General features: G+C 48.8%; 1 protein-coding gene across 8 annotated transcripts in view; it reads right to left on the bottom strand.

Moving 5' to 3' along the window:
- The window catches only part of TDRD6 (tudor domain containing 6), a 115,135-nt gene that overhangs the window by 31,184 nt on the left and 61,408 nt on the right, over positions 1 to 22,543 (bottom strand). For 3 of the 8 annotated variants that reach the window (XM_040348451.1, XM_040348449.1, XM_040348450.1), the window contains exons 6-11: positions 13,939 to 14,061; positions 13,651 to 13,764; positions 13,340 to 13,462; positions 11,104 to 11,226; positions 9,752 to 9,874; positions 4,059 to 4,178 (exon numbers count right to left, since the gene is read on the bottom strand). In XM_040348451.1, coding sequence (XP_040204385.1) covers positions 4,059 to 4,178; positions 9,752 to 9,874; positions 11,104 to 11,226; positions 13,340 to 13,462; positions 13,651 to 13,764; positions 13,939 to 14,061 — 726 coding nt within the window. The remainder of the gene's footprint in view (positions 1 to 4,058; positions 4,179 to 9,751; positions 9,875 to 11,103; positions 11,227 to 13,339; positions 13,463 to 13,650; positions 13,765 to 13,938; positions 14,062 to 22,543) is intronic. The other 5 variants (XM_040348454.1, XM_040348452.1, XM_040348453.1 and 2 more) reach the window with 5 other exon arrangements.

Below are 22,543 nucleotides of genomic sequence, written 5' to 3'. Positions count from 1 at the left end.
AACGCCAGCCACCACACCAGGGGAGACATGATCAGATGACTCAATTGAATCTGGTAATCCAGAGATGACGGAAGCTAGTCCCATCGTGACAGCAAATCCCTCCGTAGTACCCTGGCGTGGAATTGGACATACGGAACCGCCTCGAACGAGGCCACCAACGGACCCAGAACCTTCCTGCAGAATCGCAGAGATGACCGTTTCTGGGTCGGCAACTGCTGCACAGCAGACAGCAGAATCTGAAGTTTTTCCGTTAGGAGAAAAAACACTCCCGCCCCGGCGGAATCCAGTACTGGTCCCAGGTAACACGTGATAGACACGGCTCCACCAATGCAGATTTCGAAGAAGCTCGAAGGAGAATGTCGGCCAGACATCCCATGATAACAAAACCCCCACTGTCACAGCCGGGCCAGTATCGGGACGAGCACCTTGGCGGAAAACCCGCCGAACGGGAAGGACACCAATAAAAATGGTCCCCCCCGACCGCAAAGCACAGAAACTCTGGTGCATTGAGGATACGCGAACATGTAGGTACGTGTTCATGACATCCAAGAATGCCAGAAAAAAATCCCCCTGATGGAGTGCCGCTATTACCAAGCGAATCGACACCACCTGAAAGTTTGCACCTTGACAAAACAAACAAGGGACATGAGGCCCAATATTGACCGGGCCCCATCCTCCGTGGGGACACAAACAGAATGGAGTAAAACCCCCGAGACCGTTCCAACGAGGGAACTGACACAATCACTCCCCTGACCAGAAGATCCTGGACAGCCCCTGACAGAGCCAACCGGCGAACCGGAGGAGGCCAGAGGCCGGAGGGAAAAAAACTGTTTGGCAGACAAGAGAGAAACTCGATCTTGTACCCCAAGGAAACCACTTCGCAACCCCAACGGTCGGAGAGGAGAGACCTCCACAGAGCCATGAATGTGCGAAGCCAGTCTCCCACCCGAGACACGGGCAGGAGAAGACCTACAGGCGGAAGCAGGTACGTCCGCGGACTTGTTAGGCAAGCCCTTTCCAGACCGTGAGACAGCATGTGCTTACCACCCGTGGCATCCACAATGATGCCACCCAGGGAAGTCCCAAAAGGACCGTTCCCCCTTAAAGGCCATCACCAAGGCCTCCCTAGAGGACTAGTCCGCAGACCAGCTCCTCAGCCACACAAGGCGGCACAGAACCCTGCATAGACGGAAGCCCCGGAACGTATACATGGCCGCCTCGCAGAGAAAATTCTGACCCTGAACTATCGTTCAGCCAGGTCCCAAGAGGACTCGGAAGCCCCTTCTTCCAGCTCCTGCAGCAGGAGCTTCGCCCTTCCAGTCGGGGCCTGACCAGGGCCCCGGCCAGAGCCGGCCTCACCGCCCAACCCACCACCGTGAATAGGGAGCGGGCCACGGCCTCCACTCTCCTATCAGCGGGATCCTGAAACGCAGGAGCCCCTTCCACAGGCAATGTGGCGGCCTTGCGCAGTCTGGACATAGGGGGTCCACTGGCGGAGGAGAGACCTATATATATTTTTTTTTTTTTAAATCCCCCTCAAGGGGGTAACGGGTTGCAAAGTTTTTTGACAAACTTTTTGTGGTGCATCCCATTCCTTGTATAACATATTGTCCAAATAAGGAACACAAGGAACCCTTCAGCAGTGCGTGGCGGTCTGCGGATCTAAAAGGTACTGACACGGTGGTGTCTCCACCACAACCTCAATTTTTAGAGTCTCACGCACCACAGAAAAAAACAAGAGCTCCAAAAATTTTGCAGCAGACATCCTCACTATCCATGTGGGCAAGTCCGCAGCCTCTGACATACCAGAACCAGATTCCATGTCAGAGACATCCCCAGAAGCAGGCGCAGGGGGGAGGCGCTTTTTAACCCCCCATCCGGGCACTAGCTGCTTCAAACCTGGCAAGAAAAACCAGGATAGCCAACATAAACAGATGTGGCAGGGGAAGGGACGCTAAGGGTTAACTCAGGCCTAGTGGAGAGGAAGACCTGGCTCAGGTTCCATAGTGCCAGCGCTGAGACACCCCCCTGCAAGGCAGGACAAAAAAATCCCCACTGGTCACCTCCCTGCAGCTAAAGGAGAGCATGGGGGCCTCTGGTACTCACCACCCCACCCGGTGCAGCGCGGTCCGAGAAGGACAGGGTGTGCTGAGAGCCGTGCAGCGCTGTGTCTGTTTTTCCCTGAGACACAGCCGAGGTGATTGCAGCGCCAACAGCCGCCACACGAGGCAGACGAAAATATGAAGATGGCCGCCGAATGCTGAAAAAACAGCATAGGACTACAAGAAAATGGCCACCGGGCTATATAAGGCTAGGCTCCGGCAAAATGGCCGCCAAAATGGCCGCCAATGACGCAGATTTAAAAAGACAGCGATTTTTTTTTTTTTTAGCAACTGTCACACAGAAACACCTCACAGCACACTGCAAAGGCCCATAAGTGAACACCACAGCCCCCTGCAGTGACACACACACAGCAGGGGGCACACAAAGGGAAGGAGGGAGAGGAATAAGGGAGAGAGGAAAGCAGGGAAAACCCTCAGTCGACCTCCCAAGGGAAACATTCCAGCCAGACCACTTACCTGAGTAAGGGGCCGCTACTTACCTGTCCTGCGACTACCCGGCTGGAGGTATCCCAGACAGAACCAACGTCCGCGAACGGCATGGCTGTCGGCCAGACACTGTGACAAGGCCATAAAAGACCGGTCATATGTGTGCCCTAGAACCGAAGTTCCCCGGCCGCCCCTGGAGCAACGGGGCCTGTTGTGGACGTCCCAAAGCTGAGCTGAGGGCCGGCACACGCTCGAAGGCCGAACATGGGGGGACTACAAGGGTCGAGGACCCAGCCTGTCACCCAGTCGGCTGTTGATAGAAGAATCGCAGGACTCAAAAATGCAGGAACAAAATAATAAAAAAGCGAGAAAAATCGCAAGAAAAAACTCCAGAGTCCAGGAACTCCAGAGAGAGCCTGACCTCCTGTCGTTAGGCAGAAAACAAACTGAGGCTGCTAGAGCAGGGTGTGGGTTATGCCTGGGGGAGCCATGCCCCCTGGGAGGAGCGGCATGAAGGAAAGGTTTTAACACCTTAAGTGCTGTAGAATTCTGCCTAAATCTCCTGGTAGGAAGAAGCATAACCCTAAGGTCAATGAAGGCTGTGTCCGTCTATGAATGAAAGAGAAAAGAGGTTTACATAGGACTGTATATATGCAGCCTCTTGGCTTTAAAGCCCACCAGCCAAGAGGCTGCATATATGCGTATGACTGCCAGGAAGAGGTTAATGAGCGTTGAGCCCTCTGTGAAGAAGCAGGGAGCAAGCTCCTGACAGGGACCCACCCCTAATCCTATAGTGGAAAAAGTTGTTTGATAGTGTATTCTGCATGTAACACGATATGTAAATAGGGAAGAAAATCCAATGACTCTTCAGACTCTCTCCCATTCACAAATAATGTTACAGGTCATGTAATTAATGAAATAACTTTTCTGAAAGAAGGAGGTGGCGGGTCCCTGTTGGGAGCTTGTTCACTGCAGATTAACAGAAGACTTGGAGCCAATAACCCCTGCAGGATCAGAGGTGTAAAGAGACAGGAAGAGTATAGGGCATCCTTTCACAGAAAATTTCTACAGGTTTCAGCTACCTGAACATGGGACATACTTCATTATAGGTAAATTAGGTCACTGACACTCGAGAGCGCCCCCCCCCCCCCCCTCCAGCTGAACTACAGATTTAAAGGTAGACTTCAAGATGAGCAAATATTGCCTAAAAACAAGAGGCATGCACATTCGCACTTTAATATTGGTGCGCTTTATGTATTTCTTCCAGATCGTTGCAGTAATTCAGCATGAAGCTTCTCTGTGCAGAAGCTTACTGTAAAAGAGACCGGTCACTGCTGCTCCTCCCCCTTGTGCAGAGAGACTGGTCTTCTATGAACCCTTATTGGGATTACAAGGCCAGATGGTGCACACAAAATGGGTTTATATCCTTTGTGGCTGTTCAGGAATATCTTAAAAGTTTTTATACCTGGTATTTATCTTTCAAGCCATCAAATAGATTAAATAATTTACCTTCCTTATTTAAAGTATCTTGATCAGCCAAAGAATCACCATCACTTTCATACATGACCTCAGAGTCTGTTTTAACCCCCAACTGGTCTCTGTACACTGTAAATAGGTCTGGCTGTTTATCTGTAAAGCAAAAAGATACAAGACACATAATGGTTTCTTGCAACGAAAAAAATAGGATTTTTGTACTCACCGTAAAATCCATTTCTCTGAGTTCATGGATGGACACAGCAGCAATTGACCTTAGGGTTTATCATCCTTCCTTTCAGGAGAGACTAGGCAGAAAAAACAGCACTTCAAGTGTTAAAACACTTCTCAGTATAGCTCCTCCCAGGGGGCGGGGCCCCGGGTATATCCCTCACTCTGCCTCAGCAGCCCCAGTTCGTAACAAGCAGTACAAACAAAGGAGAGGAGGGTGCTGTGTCCGTCCATGAACTCAGAGAAATGGATTTTATGGTGAGTACAAAAATCCTATTTTCTCTTCCGTTCATGGACGGACACAGCAGCAATTGACCTTAGGGACGTCCCCAAGCAGTGTAAAAAAAAATTGAGGGGTGGGAAAAAACACAGCAAATTAAGCTTCACCCCAAACACACCAGAGTGCCTCAATGGAGGAACTTCAACCTTAAAGGGTCACTAAAGGAAAACATTTTTTTAGCTGAAATGACTGTTTACAGGGTATAGAGACAATAATAGTTAACTGATTCCTTTTAAAAATTATTAAAAATAGATAAAAAACAATCATATAAAAGTGCCTGCAGTTTAGTTTCCTTTTTGCTGTTGTTTGCTGGTTCTCTGATGTACAGAGAGCCAATAGAGGGCAGTGATACTTTGTCTAAAACTCCTCAGCACCAATCCAGTTTTGTTTTACACACAGTAATCACACCTCCTTGATTAGTCACCACAGTGAGAAATCTCCCAGTACTGTGGTGATCAGGAGACAACCAGGACAGAACAGTGTCCAGAACAGAGGATTTACAGCAACATCAAAGCAAAAACGAACAATGAGGACATGAAACCAGGACTGCAGTAAGGTAAAGGAAGCTATTTAGCTAAAAAAATAAATTCCTTTAGTGACCCTTTAAACAGCCGCCTGCAAAAACTTGCGGCCAAAGGAGGAATCCGAAGATGCACTCACATCCACCTTGCAAAACTTGAAGAGGTGTGGGTTGACGACCAGGTTGCTGTCTTACACACCTGTAAAACAGACGCTTGATGGTGGAAAGTCCAAGAGGGATCAATCGCCCTGGTCGAATGCGCCGTAACCAGAAAGGGAGGCGCCCGCCCCTTTTAGGGCATAGGCCTGGAGCACGACCTGTCTGCTCCACCTCAAAAATGGAGGCCGACTACCGCCAGACCTTTTTTAGGACCAGTCACTGACACGAACAGTGAGTCCAATCTCCGGAACGGAGCCGTAGCAGACAAGTACGCCCGTAGGGCTCGCGCCACGTCCAAGGAAAGTAACGTGGCCTCCTTTGAGTTCTACGGCTGAGGACATAAGGATAGTAAAACCAATGTCCTCATTAATGTGAAAAGCCGAAACAACCTTCGAAAGGAACGATGGCTGCGGCCGCAGCACCACCTTATCCTTGTGGATGACCAAGTAAAAGAGCCTTGCAAGACAAGGCCGCCAGATCCCAAACTCGTCTGACCGAAGGAATGGCTACGAGGAAGACCACCTTCTGAGACAGAGTCAACAGAGGAATCTCCCAAATGTCCTCAATCAGAGCCCTTTTGAAGCACCGAGAGGGCTAAATTCAAGTCCCACGGAGGCAGTGGAGGACGCACAGGAGGGGCCACATGCCTGACCCCCTGTACAAACACACACACCAGGGAGTGCGTCGCCAACGGCCGCTGAAAATAAACAGCCAAGGCCGAAATCTGACCCATAACCGTACTTAAGGCGAGAGCGTGATCCACTCCCCGCTGCAGGAACAGCAGTATCTGGGACAGCACGTATGTGCGGGGGTGCCATTTCATTTCTGCACACGTAGAGATGTAGGCCTTCCACGTACGATGGCAAACCCTACGTGAAGTAGACTTCCATGCAAGTAGCATGGTAGAGATCTCCAAGTCCGACGGACCTCGGTCCTTCAGCACCTGGCTCCCAACAGCCATGCCGTTAAAGCCAGCGACTGTAAAGCAGGGTGAGAAAAATCGAACCCTGCGACAGAAGATCTACTCTCAGGGGTAGAAGCCAAGGGACGTCTGCCACCAAACGCACCAGGGACGGCGCGGCCAATCCGGGGCTATCAGGATTGCTGGTAACACCTCCGCTTCCACTCTGCGCAACAGGCGAGGGAGAAGCTCCAGAGGAGGGAAGGCGTAGACTAGGCGATGGTGACCCCACGATGCCACCAATGCGTCTGACGCGTCCGCCGAAGGGTCTCTTGACCTGGCCACAAAACGTGACATCTTCCGATTGAGACGGGACGCCAGAAGGTCCACGCCTGGAGTGCCCCATCTTTGGCACAACTCTGAAACACATGTGCAACGACCATTCTCCCTGGTCCAGTGTTTGGCGACTTAGGTAGTCGGCTTGTCAACTCTGCACCCCCAGAATGCACACGGCTCACCAGAGAATGTGTGCAGCCGCTGCGGCCGAGCTCCGCGTGCCCCCTTGATGGCAGACATACGCCACTGCCGAGGCGTTGTCAGACTGCATCCTGACCGGGTCCTGCAGACTCAGAGACCACTTGGAGAGCCGCAGCCTGATAGCCCGGAGCTCCAGGACATTGATTGGCAGACGGGACTCCACCTGAGTCCAGCGCCCCTGGGCTGACTGGACACTCCAGAATGCCCCCAGCCGGAGAGGCTGGCATCCGTCGTGACCACTGTCCGATAGCACGGCAGGAATAATTTCCTGGTCCTTAGTACCAGAGATGTCAGCCACCACACTAGGGAGGACCTAACCAGGCGATTCACCCAAATCTGGTAATCCAGAGACGAAGAGAGTTTGTCCCAACGTGACAGAATCTCTTTCTGCAACACTCGGGTGTGGAATTGGGCATACGGAAACGCCTCGAAAGAGGCTACCATGGGACCCAGAATTCTCTTGCAAAAGCGAAGCAAGGACCACATCTGGGTCACTAACCGCTGGACCGCAGATTGCAGTGTCTGGAGTTCTTCCGTCGGGAGAAAAACTTGCTTCTGAGGAATCGAGGACCAACCCCAGGTATTCCAGTCGCTGAGACGGTACCAACATTGACTTCTGGACATTCAGTAGCCACCTGAATCTTTTGAAGGGGCTGGCAGGTGATGGACCATCCTCTCCTAAGACTGAGCTTAAAGAAGCTCTCAGGAGAAGGTCGTCCAGGTATCCGTCAATAGCGATTCCGCGCTGCCTTACCGATCACCATTGTGCCGAAGCCGAAGGGGAGGGCCACAAACTGAAAATGGTCCTCTTCGACCGCAAAACACAGAAACCTCTTGTGTTTCGCGCGTATGGGAATATGCAGGTACGCGTCCTGAGTACCCAAGGACACCCCAAAATCCCCCTGATGGAGAGCCGCCACTACAGAACGAACAATTCCATCCTGAACCTTTGCACTTTGACAAAGGAGTTAAGGGCCTTATGGTCCAGGATTGGACGGACCCCTTGGATTGGAGTAAAAACCCCTGAAACCGTTCCCTTGAAGGAACCTGTATAATCACTCCCCTGACCAGCCCCTGACAGGGCCACCCGGTGACTTTGCCTGCTCGGTAATTGTCTGAAACTAGAGCTCCGGCCAAAACCGGTCTCACTGCCGACCCCCACTACTGTGACATGGTGATAGCTCTCCTATCTGTGGGGTCCATAAAGGCGGGAGCCCCTTCCACAGGTAACGTGATAAACTTGTTCAGTCTGGACACAGGGGGGTCCGCTGACGGAGGACTTTTTTTTTAAAGTCTTCCTCAAGAGGATAACAGACCGCAAAGTATTTTGGTACATCAAAAACTTTTTGCGGCCGATCCCATTCCTTGTATAATATTTTGTCCAGGTAAGGAACACAAGGAAACACTTTTGCGGTGCAGGTTTTTGAGTATCCCGCACCGTAGTGATAAAAGCTCCAACAAAACGCCTTATCAAGCGCTGACCCTGAAGCAGAGTCATCCTCACTGACTGTGTGGGCTAAGCCTGCAACATCTGACATGACAGAACCAGAGCCAGCAGCAGGGTCTGGTTCAGTGTCAGAGCCGTCCCCAGAAGCAGGGAGGGGGTTTTTACCCCCCTTCTGGCCGCTTGTCACTTCAATCCTGGCGATAAACGCCTAAGGGACTGCTGTATGGGCTTTACAGAGACCGCAGGGGCACTAAGGGTTAACTCAGGCATGGTTGGGGTAGAAGCCTCTGTTCAGACTATGTTGACCCACCGCTATGCCGCCCTAGTACTGCAAGGCAGAGAGCCACAGGTCACCCTCCCGGCCACAAAACAGAGAGCAGGGGACCCCCCGGTAACTCACCACCCGGCCAGGCTGTAGTGCTGCTGAAGCGCTTAGAGTGCTGTCCGCTCTGCGCCGTCCCTCAAGAAGCAATTCGCGGGCTGCAAAATGGCAGCCATACACATGTTTGAAGCAACAGTGACACAGCAGAAAACACAGCCCAGCACACACAGCAACTCCAGTACAACAAATTAATAAGAAGGAAGAAGCTGCTGCTCCAGGTGAGCACACCTGAGCAATCAATGTCCTCTCAGAAACAGGTGGGTGCCTGCAATGCATGAGGCAAAAACTTGAAGGCAGGGTATGGACAGCCGCACACCAATGAATCTTAAAAAAGTAAGCCTTTATTGGTGAAAAAGGAAAGGCACTACAGAAAATTAATAGCACCACACAGCAGCCGTAGTGACAGAGCCCCAGGCGGGCCCCCCCTTAAAGCCGCCACCCAGCATGGGGAAGGAGGGAGAGGGAGGGAGAGAGGAAAGCAGGGCGGACCCTCATTCGACCTCCCCAGGAAAGCACCAGCCCTACCACCTTACCAGGTCAAGGGGCCACTACTTACCCGTCCTGCGACCACCGGCTGGAGGCATTCCAGACACAGACACTGTGACAAAGCCATATGTGTGCCCTGGAGCACATAGTTCCCCGGCCACCCCTGGAGCAACGAGGCATGTCGTAGACGACCTCGAGCTGGGCTGAGGGCCGGCACAGGCTCGATGGCTGAGCATGGGGGGACTACAAGGATCAAGATCCAACCTGTCACCCAGTCGGCAGTTGATAGTAGATCTCAGGATCAAAAAATGCAGGAACAAAACAAAATAAAAGCGAAAAAAAAAAAAAAATAATAATTGCAGAGTACATGGACTCCAGCAAGGCCATGTCTACTCCTGACGCTAGGCAGAAAAAAACTGGGGCTGCTGAGGCAGAGTGAGGGATATACCCGGGGGCCCCGCCCCCTGGGAGGAGCTATACTGAGAAGTGTTTTAACACTTAAAGTGCTGTTTTTTTCTGCCTAGTCTCTCCTGAAAGGAAGGATGATAAACCCTAAGGTCAATTGCTGCTGTGTCCGTCCATGAACGGAAAATAAATAAAAATAAACTGAATACAAAAATGAAAACTAAAATACTGCTGCTCTTCTTTGCACAAGGTAATATCTGGGTTTACAAAGCTGTTTGGGGCACACCAAATGGGTTTATATTCTTTGTGGCTTTTCAGGAATATCTTAAAAGGTTTTTATGCCCGGAATTTATCTTTCAATCCAAGATTTGTATCATTTACCTTCCTTATCTAAAGTCTCTTGATCAGTTGAAGAATCACTATCATCACTTCCATATATTACATCAGGGCTTGTTTTAACCCCCGGCTGGTCTCTGCACACGGTAAATATGTCTGGCCGTTCATCTGTAATGCAAAAGGCACAATAAAAGGTTTCCTTCAAAAACAAAAAAATCAAAAAGAAATCTGAATACAAAAAATAAATAAAACTGAAGCGTGCTGCTCTTCTTCCTTGTACAATATAATGTCTGGGTTTAACCACGTAAGACCCGGACCAAAATGCAGCTAAAGGACCTTGCCCCTTTTTGCGATTCGGCACTGCGTCGCTTTAACTGACAATTGCACGGTCGTGCGACGTGGCTCCCAAACAAAATTGGTGTCCTTTTTTTCCCCACAAATAGAGCTTTCTTTTGGTGGTATTTGATCACCTCTGCGGTTTTTATTTTTTGCGCTATAAACAAAAATAGAGCGACAATTTTGAAAAAAATTCAATACTTTTTACTTTTTGCTATAATAAATATCCCCCAAAAAAATATAAATGTTTTTTTTCCTCAGTTTAGGCCGATACGTATTCTTCTACATATTTTTGGTAAAAAAAAAAAAATCGCAATAAGCTTTTATCGGTTGGTTTGCGCAAAATTGATAGCGTTTACAAAATAGGGGGATAGTTTTATTGCATTTTTATTATTTTTTTTTTTTTACTACTAATGGCGGCGATCAGCGATTTTTTTCATGACTGCGACATTATGGCGGACACTTCGGACAATTTTGACACATTTTTGGGACCATTATCATTTTCATAGCAAAAAATGCATTTAAAATGCATTGTTTAATGTGAAAATGACAGTTGCAGTTTGGGAGTTAACCACTAGGGGGCGCTGTTGGGGTTATGTGTTCCCTGAAGTGTGTTTACAACTGTAGGGGGGTGTGGCTGTAGGAGTGACGTCATTGATTGTGCCCCCCTATAACAGGGATGACACGATCGATGCCGCCGCCACAGTGAAGAACGAGGAAGCTGTGTTTACACACGGCTCTCCCCGTTCTTCAGCTCCGGGGACCGATCGCCGCACTCCAGCGGCGATCGGGTCTGCGGGACCCACGGTCCGGAGCTTCGGACCGGGTCGCGGGCCGGCAACCCACGGCTGGGTACTAGTACAGGACGTACCTGTACGTACATGTGCCCAGCTGTGCCATTCTGCCGACGTATATGTGCAGGAGGCAGTCCTTAAGTGGTTAAAAAGCTGTTTGCTGCACACAAAATGGGTTTATATCCTTTGTGGCAGAGTTCAGAAAAAGATCTTAAAACCTTTTCAAGCCCGAAATTTTTCTTTCAATCCAAGAATTCAATAATTTACCTTCCTTATCTAAAGTCTCTCGATCAGTTGAAGAATCACCACCATCACTCCCATGCATGACCTCAGAGCTTGTTTTAACCAATGGCTGGTCCATGTACACTGTAAATAGGTCTGGCTGTTTATCTGTAATACAAAAGAATAGAAAAAAAAAAGCCACACATACGTTGAATATTTTTGGAAAAACCTTCCCTGATGCCCCACCCTCCACTCCTGAATGTGAAATCTGTGTGTGGATGGGGATGCTTTGGAAATGGGGCTGATAAGTAAATTACCCGGTTTAGGGCTCATGTACACAGATGCAAAAAACACACCATTTATTTTAGTGAACTTTAACAGATCTGAATGCAGATGTATTGGTTTCTATAGGTCCATGCACAAAGCTATGTAAACTTGCTGTACATACATATCCAAAAAAAAAATGGAGAGAAATATGTCTCTAAGGTCATGTGCATGAACAATAAATGACGATGTATGCTTTTAGACATTTGTGTTAAATAAATGTACTCTACTGGAGAGTCTCTTGCCTCCAAGCAACAGAAAGATGCTAAGCTGATTGCCTCAGAGACGTTAAAGGGGTTGTAAAGGAATTTTTTTTTTTCATAATAAGCATCCTTTACCTGCAGACATTCCTCTTTTCACTTCCTCATTGTTCGTTTTTGCTCAGAAGTTGATCTATTTCTTCTCGGTTCTGTTCACTTCCTGCTTGTCTGATTTTTGCTCACCCCCGTGAAGGGAGGCTTTACTGCGGTGGTCAGTGACGTGCTCGCCCCCTCCTGGGAACTACATCTGTGCGGCAGGACGCTCTCTACGTGTTAGAGACTTCAAGGAGGTGTGAATTACTAGGTGTGCCGCAATTCATACTGGGAAATGTAGTTCTTACATGAACGAGCGCCGCAAACCAGGAAGTGAATGAGAGAACAGAAACTAGAACGCCGGAGGTGATATAGATGAAGGAATTTAATAGGTATTTACTCATTTTTTAACAGAATCATTACACTATTCTGTCAGTCTACCTTGCAGACATTAATTTTAGGCAAATTTTTTTTTCTTTACAACTCCTTTTAACGCCCAACATAAGCAAAATAGCGAAATACAAGAGGCACATGTATTCTAAAAGCATAAAGTTCACTTTTCCTAACATGTTACACCTATATTCAGGGTGTAACACGTTACTGATGCAGCTGATCATGGGTGCAATGTTTTACAGGCTCCAAATAAAAATAAATTATACAATTTTTTTTTACATGTTAAAAGACGTGTATTTATTGTTATTCATATTTTTTACAAAAAGGTGAAAATATTCTTTAAGCCTGGTATAGACACGTTGTTTTCTTGGTGAGCTGAATAATAATAATAATAATAATAATAATAATAATAAAAAAAAAAGCAAGATTCCCCCATCCACACAAGCAAAGTGGATGAAGGATGCTTCCCCGCTGTGCTATTGTATTCTGACAGCGGGAATCACTCATCAGCGCTGCAGTTGGCTTCTGTTGAAAAGGGAGGGCCACATACAGATCAAAATTCAGCCAGTCCCTACTAAACCAACCAAATTTTGATCTGTGTGTACCCACCTTTACCTGTATCTTGGTAAGCTTTGAGTAATTTTTTCCAAAAGACCCGTGCAGTAATTCAGCTTGAAACATCACCTGCAGGAGCTTACTGTAAAAAAAACGGTCACTGCTGCCCTTTCCCTTGTGCAGAGACTGGTCTTGTATGCACCCTTCTGCTCTGCACAGGCTATTTACATCACAGTCTGTTACTATTAGGATCCTTTCACACATGCTTGTCCGTTTTCACTCCGCTTGCTCAGCAGGGATCACTCCACTGATTCCCGATGAGCTGACGGATGACAGGTCTGTGCAGACAAACCTGTCAGATATCCACTCTCCTCTATGGGGAAATCAGATGAAAACAGACCGCCTGTTCAGTTTCATCTGATCCGATAGACGGACGGAAAATAGGGTTTCTATCCTTCTGGATTTAGCGGAGCGGATGTCAGCGGATATGTCACCGCTGACATCAGTCGCTCTAAAGAGCTACATGAAGGGTCCACCTGAAAAAACTAACAGGCAAACCTAAATGGTCCGCATGTGTGAAAGGGGCCTTAGAAGGTAGTTTACAAGGTTAGTGGTGCACAGAAAATTGATGTATATCCTTTTGTGGCTGTTGAGAAATATCTTAAAAGTTTTCATGCCTGGAATTTATCTTTCAATCCAGAAATTCAATAATTTACCTTCCTTATCTAAAGTCTCTTGATCAGTTGAGGAATCACCACTATGACTTTCATACATGACCTCAGGGCTTGTTTTAACCGCTGGCTGGTCTCTGTACACTGTAAATAGGTCTGCTTGTTTATCTGTAATGCAAGAGACACAATGAAGGTTTCATGCAAAAAAAATATGAAAACTGCTTCTCTTCCTTGTACAAGGTAATATCTGGGTTTATACATAAAATGGGTTTATACCCTTTGTGGCTGTTCAGAAATATCTTAAAAGGCTTGTATGCCCGGAATCTATCTTTAATCTAAGAATTTAATAAATTTACCTTCCATAGCTAAAGTCTCTTGATCAGTTGAATAATCGCTCCCATAAATGACATCAGGGCTTGTTTTAACCCCCGGCTGGTCTCTGCACACTGTAAATATGTCTGGCTGTTTATCTGCAATACCAAAAACACAATAAAGGTTTCCAGGTACAAGGTAATGTCTAGGTTTACAAAGCTCTTCTGGGGAACTCAAAATGGGTTTAAATCATTTGTGGCAGTTCAGGAATATCCAAAATAATTTTCATGCTCGGATTTTATATCTTTCAATCCAATAATTCAATAGTTTACCTTTCTCATCTAAAGTCTCTCGACCAGTTGAAGAATCACTACCATCACTCCCATGCATGACCTCAGAGCTTGTTTTAGCCACTGGCTGGTCTCTGTACATTGTAAATAGTTCTGTCTGTTTATCTGGAAAGCAAAAGAAACACAAGACACAAAAAAAAAAAAAAAAACACAGGTTGAATATGTGAACAATCTTCCACCTTACAACTCTCGAATGTAAAAATATGTATGTGTGGAGGGGGGCCCTTTGGAAATGGGACTGATTATTAAATTACCTGGCTCATGTACACAGATGCAAAAAACACACCATTTTTATTAGAGACCGTTTTTTTATTTTTAACAGATCTGAATGCAGATGTATTTATATGGTACCCCAGTTGAAGTCTCTCAGACGAAACACGTCGGTATACACGCCAGCTCCAGCTGGCTACCACGCTTTTTTTGATTGCATATTTGGATTTTTTCTTCTTATTCAGTTGTTGAGCTTTTTAAGATTTTAATAAATTGCATTTTATATTTGGATTTACACCATGTGGAGGATTTCCCTTTCTTTTTTTATACATTTGATACCTGGGAAAGTCCTAGTCTGGATATTTAATCTTGTCACATTGGGTCCCTGCTTTGGAGTTAGTGATCCGGTAGGAAGTGCTGCCAGAAGAGAGAGGAGGCGGTTTGCAGATACAGTTCCCTTGAGTCCTTGCTGTGGACATAAGCGCAAGCGATTCACCACTGTATGGTGAGCTGGGTCCACATTGGAGGGTAAGAAGTATTCATTTCTCTCCCCTGCCCAAAGGTGAAGGCACTCCCGGGTGATGTTTCCAAACAGCATACCACTTCTGTCTACATAGACTATTTGAAGTTATTTGTCATTACAATATATTAACTTGTGACGTTCAATCTGGACACTCATTGATGAATTTTATAGTGACGGCTGTCACAGAATTTTTGGACTTATCTCCATTTCAGTGATTATTTGATTTATTTATTTTATCACAGTGGGATTTTCATTTCATGTGTGTGTGTGTGTTTATTACTTATATGACTTTTGGTGCTTCACGAATCTTAGTCATATATATTGTGCACATACACTTTTATGGTCACATGACATATATATTTTAGTGTTCTTAGCGACTTGTTAGTCGCACACATCATATATAGGGTTTTACACCCTATACTCATTCCACTTCTCAGCAATATATAGGCTATAGAGATAGGTCATCCTATTTCTTTAACACATAGCGCTACACTTTAAAATTCCTGTACTGTTACAATTTTGTCTGATTGTTGTGTTAGCAGCTTTTGCATTTTTTCCTCACTTTATAGGTCCATGTACACAGCTGTGTAAAGGTCAGTAAACTTGCTGTGCATCCATATCCGAAAAAAAGTAAAAAAAATAAAGGATGAGACAAACATGTCTCTGAGGTCCTGCACATGAACCATAAATTACGCTGTATGGGTGTAGACATTTGTATTAACTAAATGTACTCTACTGAAGAGCCACCTGCCTTCAAGCAATAGAGAGCTGCTAAGCAGATTGCCTCTGAATCCTACCAATAGTATGCCAGCTTCAAAGCTGAACCCCAACATAAGCAAAGGTTGCCAAAATTAAGGATACGTTCACTTTTCCTAACATGTTACACCTATATTCAGTGTGTAACATGTTACTGAAGCAGCAGCCCACCCCCTTGTTGTGACAGAGGGCCAGGGATCTTTTCCCCACACCTGCTGTCACAATTTTAAAAAACATGGCAGTGTGGGGCTTTGCCCAGCCGGGCCACGTTATTTAGTCACAAAGTTATGTGAATGGGAAAACTGCTATTGTGGCTGATGGCTTGCAGTTCTCAATAAACTACCAGGGAGCTGATGAGCTCTCTAGATAGTTAAGTGATGCTTCCCATTATTCAGTATCTGCCTGCCCATACAAGGAAAGGCAGGCAGCTACACAGAGTCTGCAAGAGCTTAAGATTGCACCCGTGATCTGATGGTCGCTTGTTCAACACGTTACAGGCTCCTAATAGAAGAAATCATAAATGCACATTTTTTTCTACGTGCAAAAAGATGTGCATTTTATTTTATACAAAAAGTGAACTTCTCTTTTAACCACTCAAGGACCGCCTCCTGCACATTTACGTCGGCAGAATGGCACGGCTGGGCACATGTACGTCCTGTGCTAGTACCCAGCTGTGGGTGGCAGGCGTGCGACCCGTTCCGAAGCTCCGTGACCGCGGGCCCGATCGCCGCTGGAGTTCCGCGATCGGTCCCCGGAGCTGAAGAACGGGGAGAGCTGTGTGTAAACACAGCTTCCCTGTTCTTCACTGTGGCGGCGTCATCGATCGTGTGATCCCTTTTATAGGGATACAAAATCAATGACGTCACACCTACACCCACACCCCCCTACAGTTGTAAACACACTTCAGGTCACACATAACCCCATCAGCGCCCCCTTGTGGTTAACTCCCAAACTCTAATTGCCATTTTCACAGTAAACAATGCATCTTAAATGCATTTTTTGCTGTGAAAAATAGGATTTTTGTACTCACCGTAAAATCCATTTCTCTGAGTTCATAGACAGACACAGCCTTCATTGACATTAGGGTTATGCTTCTTCCTACCAGGAGAGATTAGGCAGAATTTAACAGGACTTAAAGTGCTAAAACCTTTCCTTTGTGCCGCTCATCCCAGGGGGCGTGGCTCCCCCAGGCATAACCCACACCCTGCTCTAGGAGCCTCAGTCCGTAACAAGCAGTACAAACCAAGGAGGGGTGGGTGCTGTGTCAGTCTATGAACTCAGAGAAATGGATTTTACGGTGAGTACAAAAATCCTATTTTCTCTTCCGTTTATAGACGGACACAGCCTTCATTGACATTAGGGACGTTCCCAAGCAGTGTCAAAAAATTAGAGGGGTGGGAAAGTAACACAGCAAACCAGGTTACACCCCAAACAAAAACCGGAGTTGCTCAACGGAGAAACTCCAAACATAAACAGCCGCCCGTAACACCTGCGGCTGAGGAAGACATCAAAAGATGCACACACATCCACCTCGTAAAACTTTGAAACAGCGTGGATTGACGACCAGGATGCATCCTAACACCGCTGTAACACAGAGGCATGATGCCGGAAAGCCCAAGAGGCCCCGATCGTCCTGGTCAAATGCGCCATTAACCCGAAAGGGGGGCGCACGCCCCTTCAGGGAATAGGCCTGAAGCACAATCCGTTGGAACCACCTAGGAACGGTGGCCGACGAGACTGCCAGGCCCTTTTGTAGGGCCAGCCACCGACACGAGCAGTGAGCCCGACTTCCGGAACGGAACCGTAACATATAAGTACACTCGTAGGGCCCGAACCACATCCAGAGGATGCAAAGTGGCCTCCTCTTGGCATTTCGGCCGAGTACATAAGGATGGAAGAACAATGTCCACATCTAAGTGAAAAGCCGAAACAACCTTAGGGAGAAAAGACGGCTGCGGCCGCAGCACCACCTCATCCTTACGGATGACCAAGCAGGGAGCCTTGCAAGACAAGGCCGCCAGAACAGACAGACACCCGTCTGATCGAGGTAATTGCTACCAGAAATAAAATCACCTTTTGTGACAATAAACAAAAAACCTCCCGAATGTCCTCAAAGGGAGCATCCCGAAGCACTGAAAGGACTAAATTCAAGTCCCATGGGGGTAATGGAGGGCGCACCGGAGGGGCCACCTGCCAGACCTCCTGACCCAACGTACGCACCCAGGAGTGCGATGCCAAGGGTCGCTGCAAGTAAAAACAGCCAGAGCAGAAATCTGGCTCCTAACCGTACGTAAGGCGAGAGTCTGAACCACTCCCTGCTGCAAAGACAGCAGAATCCTGTACACAACGCATGTACGAGAGTGCCAGTTCATCTCCCCACAGGAAAAAACCTACGTGAGGTAGACTTCCGTGCAGGCAGCACGGTAGAGACCACCGAGCCCAATGAGCCTCGGTCCTTAAGCCCCTGGCTCTCAACAGCCACGCAGCTAAGGCCGGTGGCTGTGAAACAGGGTGGAAGATCGGACCCTGTAACAGAAAATCAATTCCCAGGGGAAGACGCTAGGAGGCGTCTGCCACCAGACGCATCAGGTCCGCGTACCAGAAGTGACGCGGCCAATCTGGACTGATAGAATCCCTACAGCTTCCACTCAGCGCAGCAGGCGAGGAAGAAGCTTCCGAGGAGGGAAGGTGTAAAGTAGGCGACAGTGACCCCAAGGAGCCACCAACGCGCCCGACGCGTCCGCCCACGGGTCCTTAAACCTGGCCACGAACCGTGGCACCCATCGATAGAGACGGGACACTAGAAGGTCCACGTCCGGAGTGCCCCACTTTCAGCACAGACCCCGAAACACCTGCGGGTGGAGGGACCACTCTCCTTGGCCCAGTGCAGTGCGACTTAGGTAGCCGGCTAGCCAATTCCGTATTCACGGAATGTACCCGGCCGTTAGAGCCGGAACGGACCCTTCGGCCCACCGAAAGGATGTGCGCGACCCCCGTCGCTGCAACAGAACTCCGTGTGCCTCCCTGATGATCAACCTACGCCACGGCCGTGGTGGTATCGGACAGGATCCTGAGCGGTCGGCCCTGTAGATCCAGGGACCACCTGGCAAGGCAAAGCTTGATTGCTCGGAGCTCCAGAACGTTGATCAGTAGGCAGGACTCCACCTGAGTCCAGTGCCTCTGGGCTGACGGTGCCCCAAGCGCCCCTCCCCAAACGGAGAGGCTGGCATCCGTCGTGACCACTGTCCAGTGGCCTGCAGAAAAATGACTTTCCGGCCCGAAGCACCGGAAACGCCAGCCACCACACCAGGGGAGACATGATCAGATGACTCAATTGAATCTGGTAATCCAGAGAAGATGGAAGCTAGACCCATCGTGACAGCAGTTCCCTCCGTAGTACCCTGGCGTGGAATTGGGCATACGGAACCGCCTTCGAAAGAGGCTATCAACTGACCCAGAACCTTCCTGCAGAATCGCAGACATGACCGCTTCTGGGTCGGCAACTGCTGCACAGCAGATAGCAGAGTCTGAAGTTTTTCCGTTAGGAGAAAAACACTCCCGCCCCGGCGGAATCCAGGACTAGTCCCAGGTATTCCAGTCCCTGAGACGGAATCAACCCTGATTTCAGGACAATCCAGAAACCAGCCAAACACTCGGAGAGCCTGACACGTGATAGACACGGCTCCACCAATGCAGAGCTCGAAGAAGCTCGTAGGAGAATGTCGTCCAGACATCCCATGATAACAAACCCCCGCTGTCACAGCCGGGCCAGTATCGGGACGAGCACCTTGGCGAAAACCCGCCGAATGGGAAGGACACCAATTGAAAATGGTCCCCCCCCGACCGCAAAGCACAGAATCTCCGGTGGTTTGAGGATATGCAGGTACACGTTCATGACATCCAAGGATGCCAGAAAATCCCCCTGATGGAGTGCCGCTATTACCAAGCGAATCGACACCACCTAAAAGTTTGCACCTTGACAAAACAAACAAGGGACTTGAGGCCCAGGATTGACCGGGCCCCATCCTCCGTGGGGACACAAACAGAATGGAGTAAAAACCCCAAGACCGTTCCAACGAGGGAACTGGCACAATCACTCCCCTGACCAGAAGATCCTGGACAGCCCCTGACAGAGCCAACCGGCGAACTGGAGGAGGCAAGAGGCCGAAGGGAAAATACCTGTTTGGCAGACGAGAGAAACTCAATCTTGTACCCCAAGGAAAACACTTCGCAATGCGAAGCCAGTCTCCCACCCGAGACACGGGCGGGAGCAGACCTTCAGGCGGAAGCAGGTATGTCCGCAGACTTGTTAGGCATGCGTTATCAGGTGCGCTGCTACCCCACAGCGGGGATTCAAGCACCATGTAGACCTACCCCCACCGCACAGAGCGGGCGAAAAAACGCTCAGAGGTAGGCAAGGAGGGTCCTTGCACAGGGCGAGGTCCCTAGCCCTTCCCAGACCATGGGAACAGCATTCGCTTACCACCCGTGGCATCCTCAATGATGCCATTCAGGGAAGTCCCAAAAGGACTGTTCACCCTTAACGGCCATCACCAAGGCCACCTTAGAGGACTAGTCCGCAGACCAGCTCTTCAGCCACACAAGGCGGCGCAGAACCACTGCATAGACGGAAGCCCCAGATCGTATCCATGGCCGCCTCGCAGAGAAAATTCTGACCCTGAACCAATTGTTCAGCCAGGTCCTTAGAGGATTCGGAAGCCCCTTCTTCCAGCTCCTGCAGCAGGAGCTTTGCCCTTTTAGTCGGGGCCTGACCAGGGCCCCGGCCAGAGCCGTCCTCACCGCCGAACCCACCCCCGTGAATAGGGAGCGGGCCACGGCCTCCATTCTCCTATCAGCGGGATCCTGAAATGCAGGAGCCCCTTCCACAGGCAACGTGGTGGCCTTGCGCAGTCAGGACACAGGGGGGTCCACTGGCGGAGGAGAGCCCTACTTTTTTTTTTTTTTTTTTAAAGCCCCCCTCATGGGGGTAACGGGTTGCAAAGTTTTTTGACAAACTTTATGCGGTGCATCCCATTCCTTGTATAGCATATTGACCAAATAAGGAACACAAGGAAACACTTCAGCGGTGCGTGGTAGTCTGCTGGTACTGACACGGAGGTGTCTCCGCCACATCCTCAATTTTTAGAGTCTCACGCACAGAAACAAGAGCTCCAACAAATTCTTGCCAGCAACTGACTGCAGCAGAGTCATCCTCACTATCCATAAGGGTTAAACCCGCAGCCTCTGACATAACAGAACCAGAAAAAAACAGCGATTCTGTGTCAGAGACATCCCCAGAAGCAGGCTCAAGGAGGGGGCGCTTTTTACCCCCCCTCCGGGCCCTAGCTGCTTCAAACCTGGCAAGAAACCCAGGACAGCCAACATAACAGATGTGGCAGGGGAAGGGGCGTTAAGGGTTAACTCAGGCATAGCTTGAGAGGGAGACCTGGCTCAGGTTCCATAGTGTCAGCGCTGAGTCACCCACCCTGCAAGGCAGGACAAAAAACAAACAAAAAAAAACACTGGTCACCTCCTTGCTGCTATTGCAGAGCATGGGGGCCCCTGGTATTCACCACCCCACCCAGCTGCAGAGAGAGCTGAAAACCTGAGGTGTGCTCTGATGTGCTGGCTGTGATGTTTCTGTCACCTCAAGGAAGATTCACAGTGTTTCACAGCACTAAAACTGTTACAGGAGACCAGAGGCTGTGCTGTGTCTGTCACCTCATGGAAGAATCACAGCGTTACCAAGGAGATTTCCAAGATGGCCGCCGTCTGAGGTAAAAAAAAAACACCTCATAGAACACAGCAGCACACAGCAGCACCCCCCAGAATAACAACACAGTCCCCCAACAACACACGGGCCCCGGTGGTAACAAAGAAAACCCTGGAGGCCCCCGTTCACAGCCACTACCCAGTCAGGGGAAGGAGGGAGAGGAAGGGGAGAGAGGAAAGCAGGGCGGACCCTCAGTCGACCTCCCCAGGGAAAACACCAGCCAGACCACTTACCTGAGTAAGGGGCCACTACTTACCCGTCCTGCGACTACCCGGCTGGAGGTATCCCAGACAGAACCAACGTCCGTAAACGGCATGGCTGTCGGCCAGACACAATGTGACAAAGCCATAGACACCGGTCATATGTGTGCCCTAGAACCGAAATTCCCCGGCCACCCCTGGAGCAACGGGGCCTGTCGTGGACGTCCCAAAGCTGAGCTGAGGGCCGGCACACGCTCGATGGCCGAACATGGGGGGACTACAAGAGTCAAGACCCAGCCTGTCACCCAGTCGGCTGTTGATAGAAGTCACAGGATTCAAAAATGCAGGAACAAAATAATAAAAGCGAGAAAAATCGCAAGAAAAAAACTCCAGAGTACAGGGACTCCAGAAGCTCCTGACTCCTCTCCTGTCGTTAGGCAGAAAAAGACTGAGGCTCCTAGAGCAGGGTGTGGGTTATGCCTGGGGGAGCCACGCCCCCTGGGAGGAGCGGCACGAAGGAAAGGTTTTAACACTTTAAGTGCTGTTAAATTCTGCCTAAACTCTCCTGGTAGGAAGAAGCATAACCCGAATGTCAATGAAGGCTGTGTCCGTCTATGAACGGAAGAGAAAGAAGGGAAGTATACATAGTGTAATCCCGTTTCAAATGCTTTAATCACACTTATACATAAAAATCCATCCGGATGTCAACTCACATTTAAACAATTAAAAATCAGCATTTGAGATCATAAGTGTACCACAGTTGCTTCAGTGTTGGATGGTTTAGACAAGGATCTCCTACCGCTCTCTCCTGTGTCAGGCTGCGGGGGCAGACACACTCGTCTCCAGCACTGTAACTGTCCTCACTCGTTAAAGTGAGTGAGGACGGTTACAGTGCTGGAGACAACGAACATCCGTATCAACGAACATTTAACGAATATTAAAAAGAGTTTTCCTAACCACAGCGTGTCAAAACATTTTGCCAGCCACCATGAAAGTGACCCTAGTCTCTGCACTTTTTATGGTATAGACAAAATCGATAGAAATTGGCGAGGCACACACACGCTGCGGAGTGTTTCACAAAATGAAATGAAATGGGTACATAAACTACGTACCATGCAACCATCA

This window comes from Rana temporaria, chromosome 4 (genome assembly GCF_905171775.1).
Source record: "Rana temporaria chromosome 4, aRanTem1.1, whole genome shotgun sequence".
Taxonomy (NCBI): domain Eukaryota; kingdom Metazoa; phylum Chordata; class Amphibia; order Anura; family Ranidae; genus Rana; species Rana temporaria.
The sequence above is the reverse complement of the archived record's forward strand: the minus strand, read 5'-3'. Positions and strand labels throughout refer to the sequence as shown.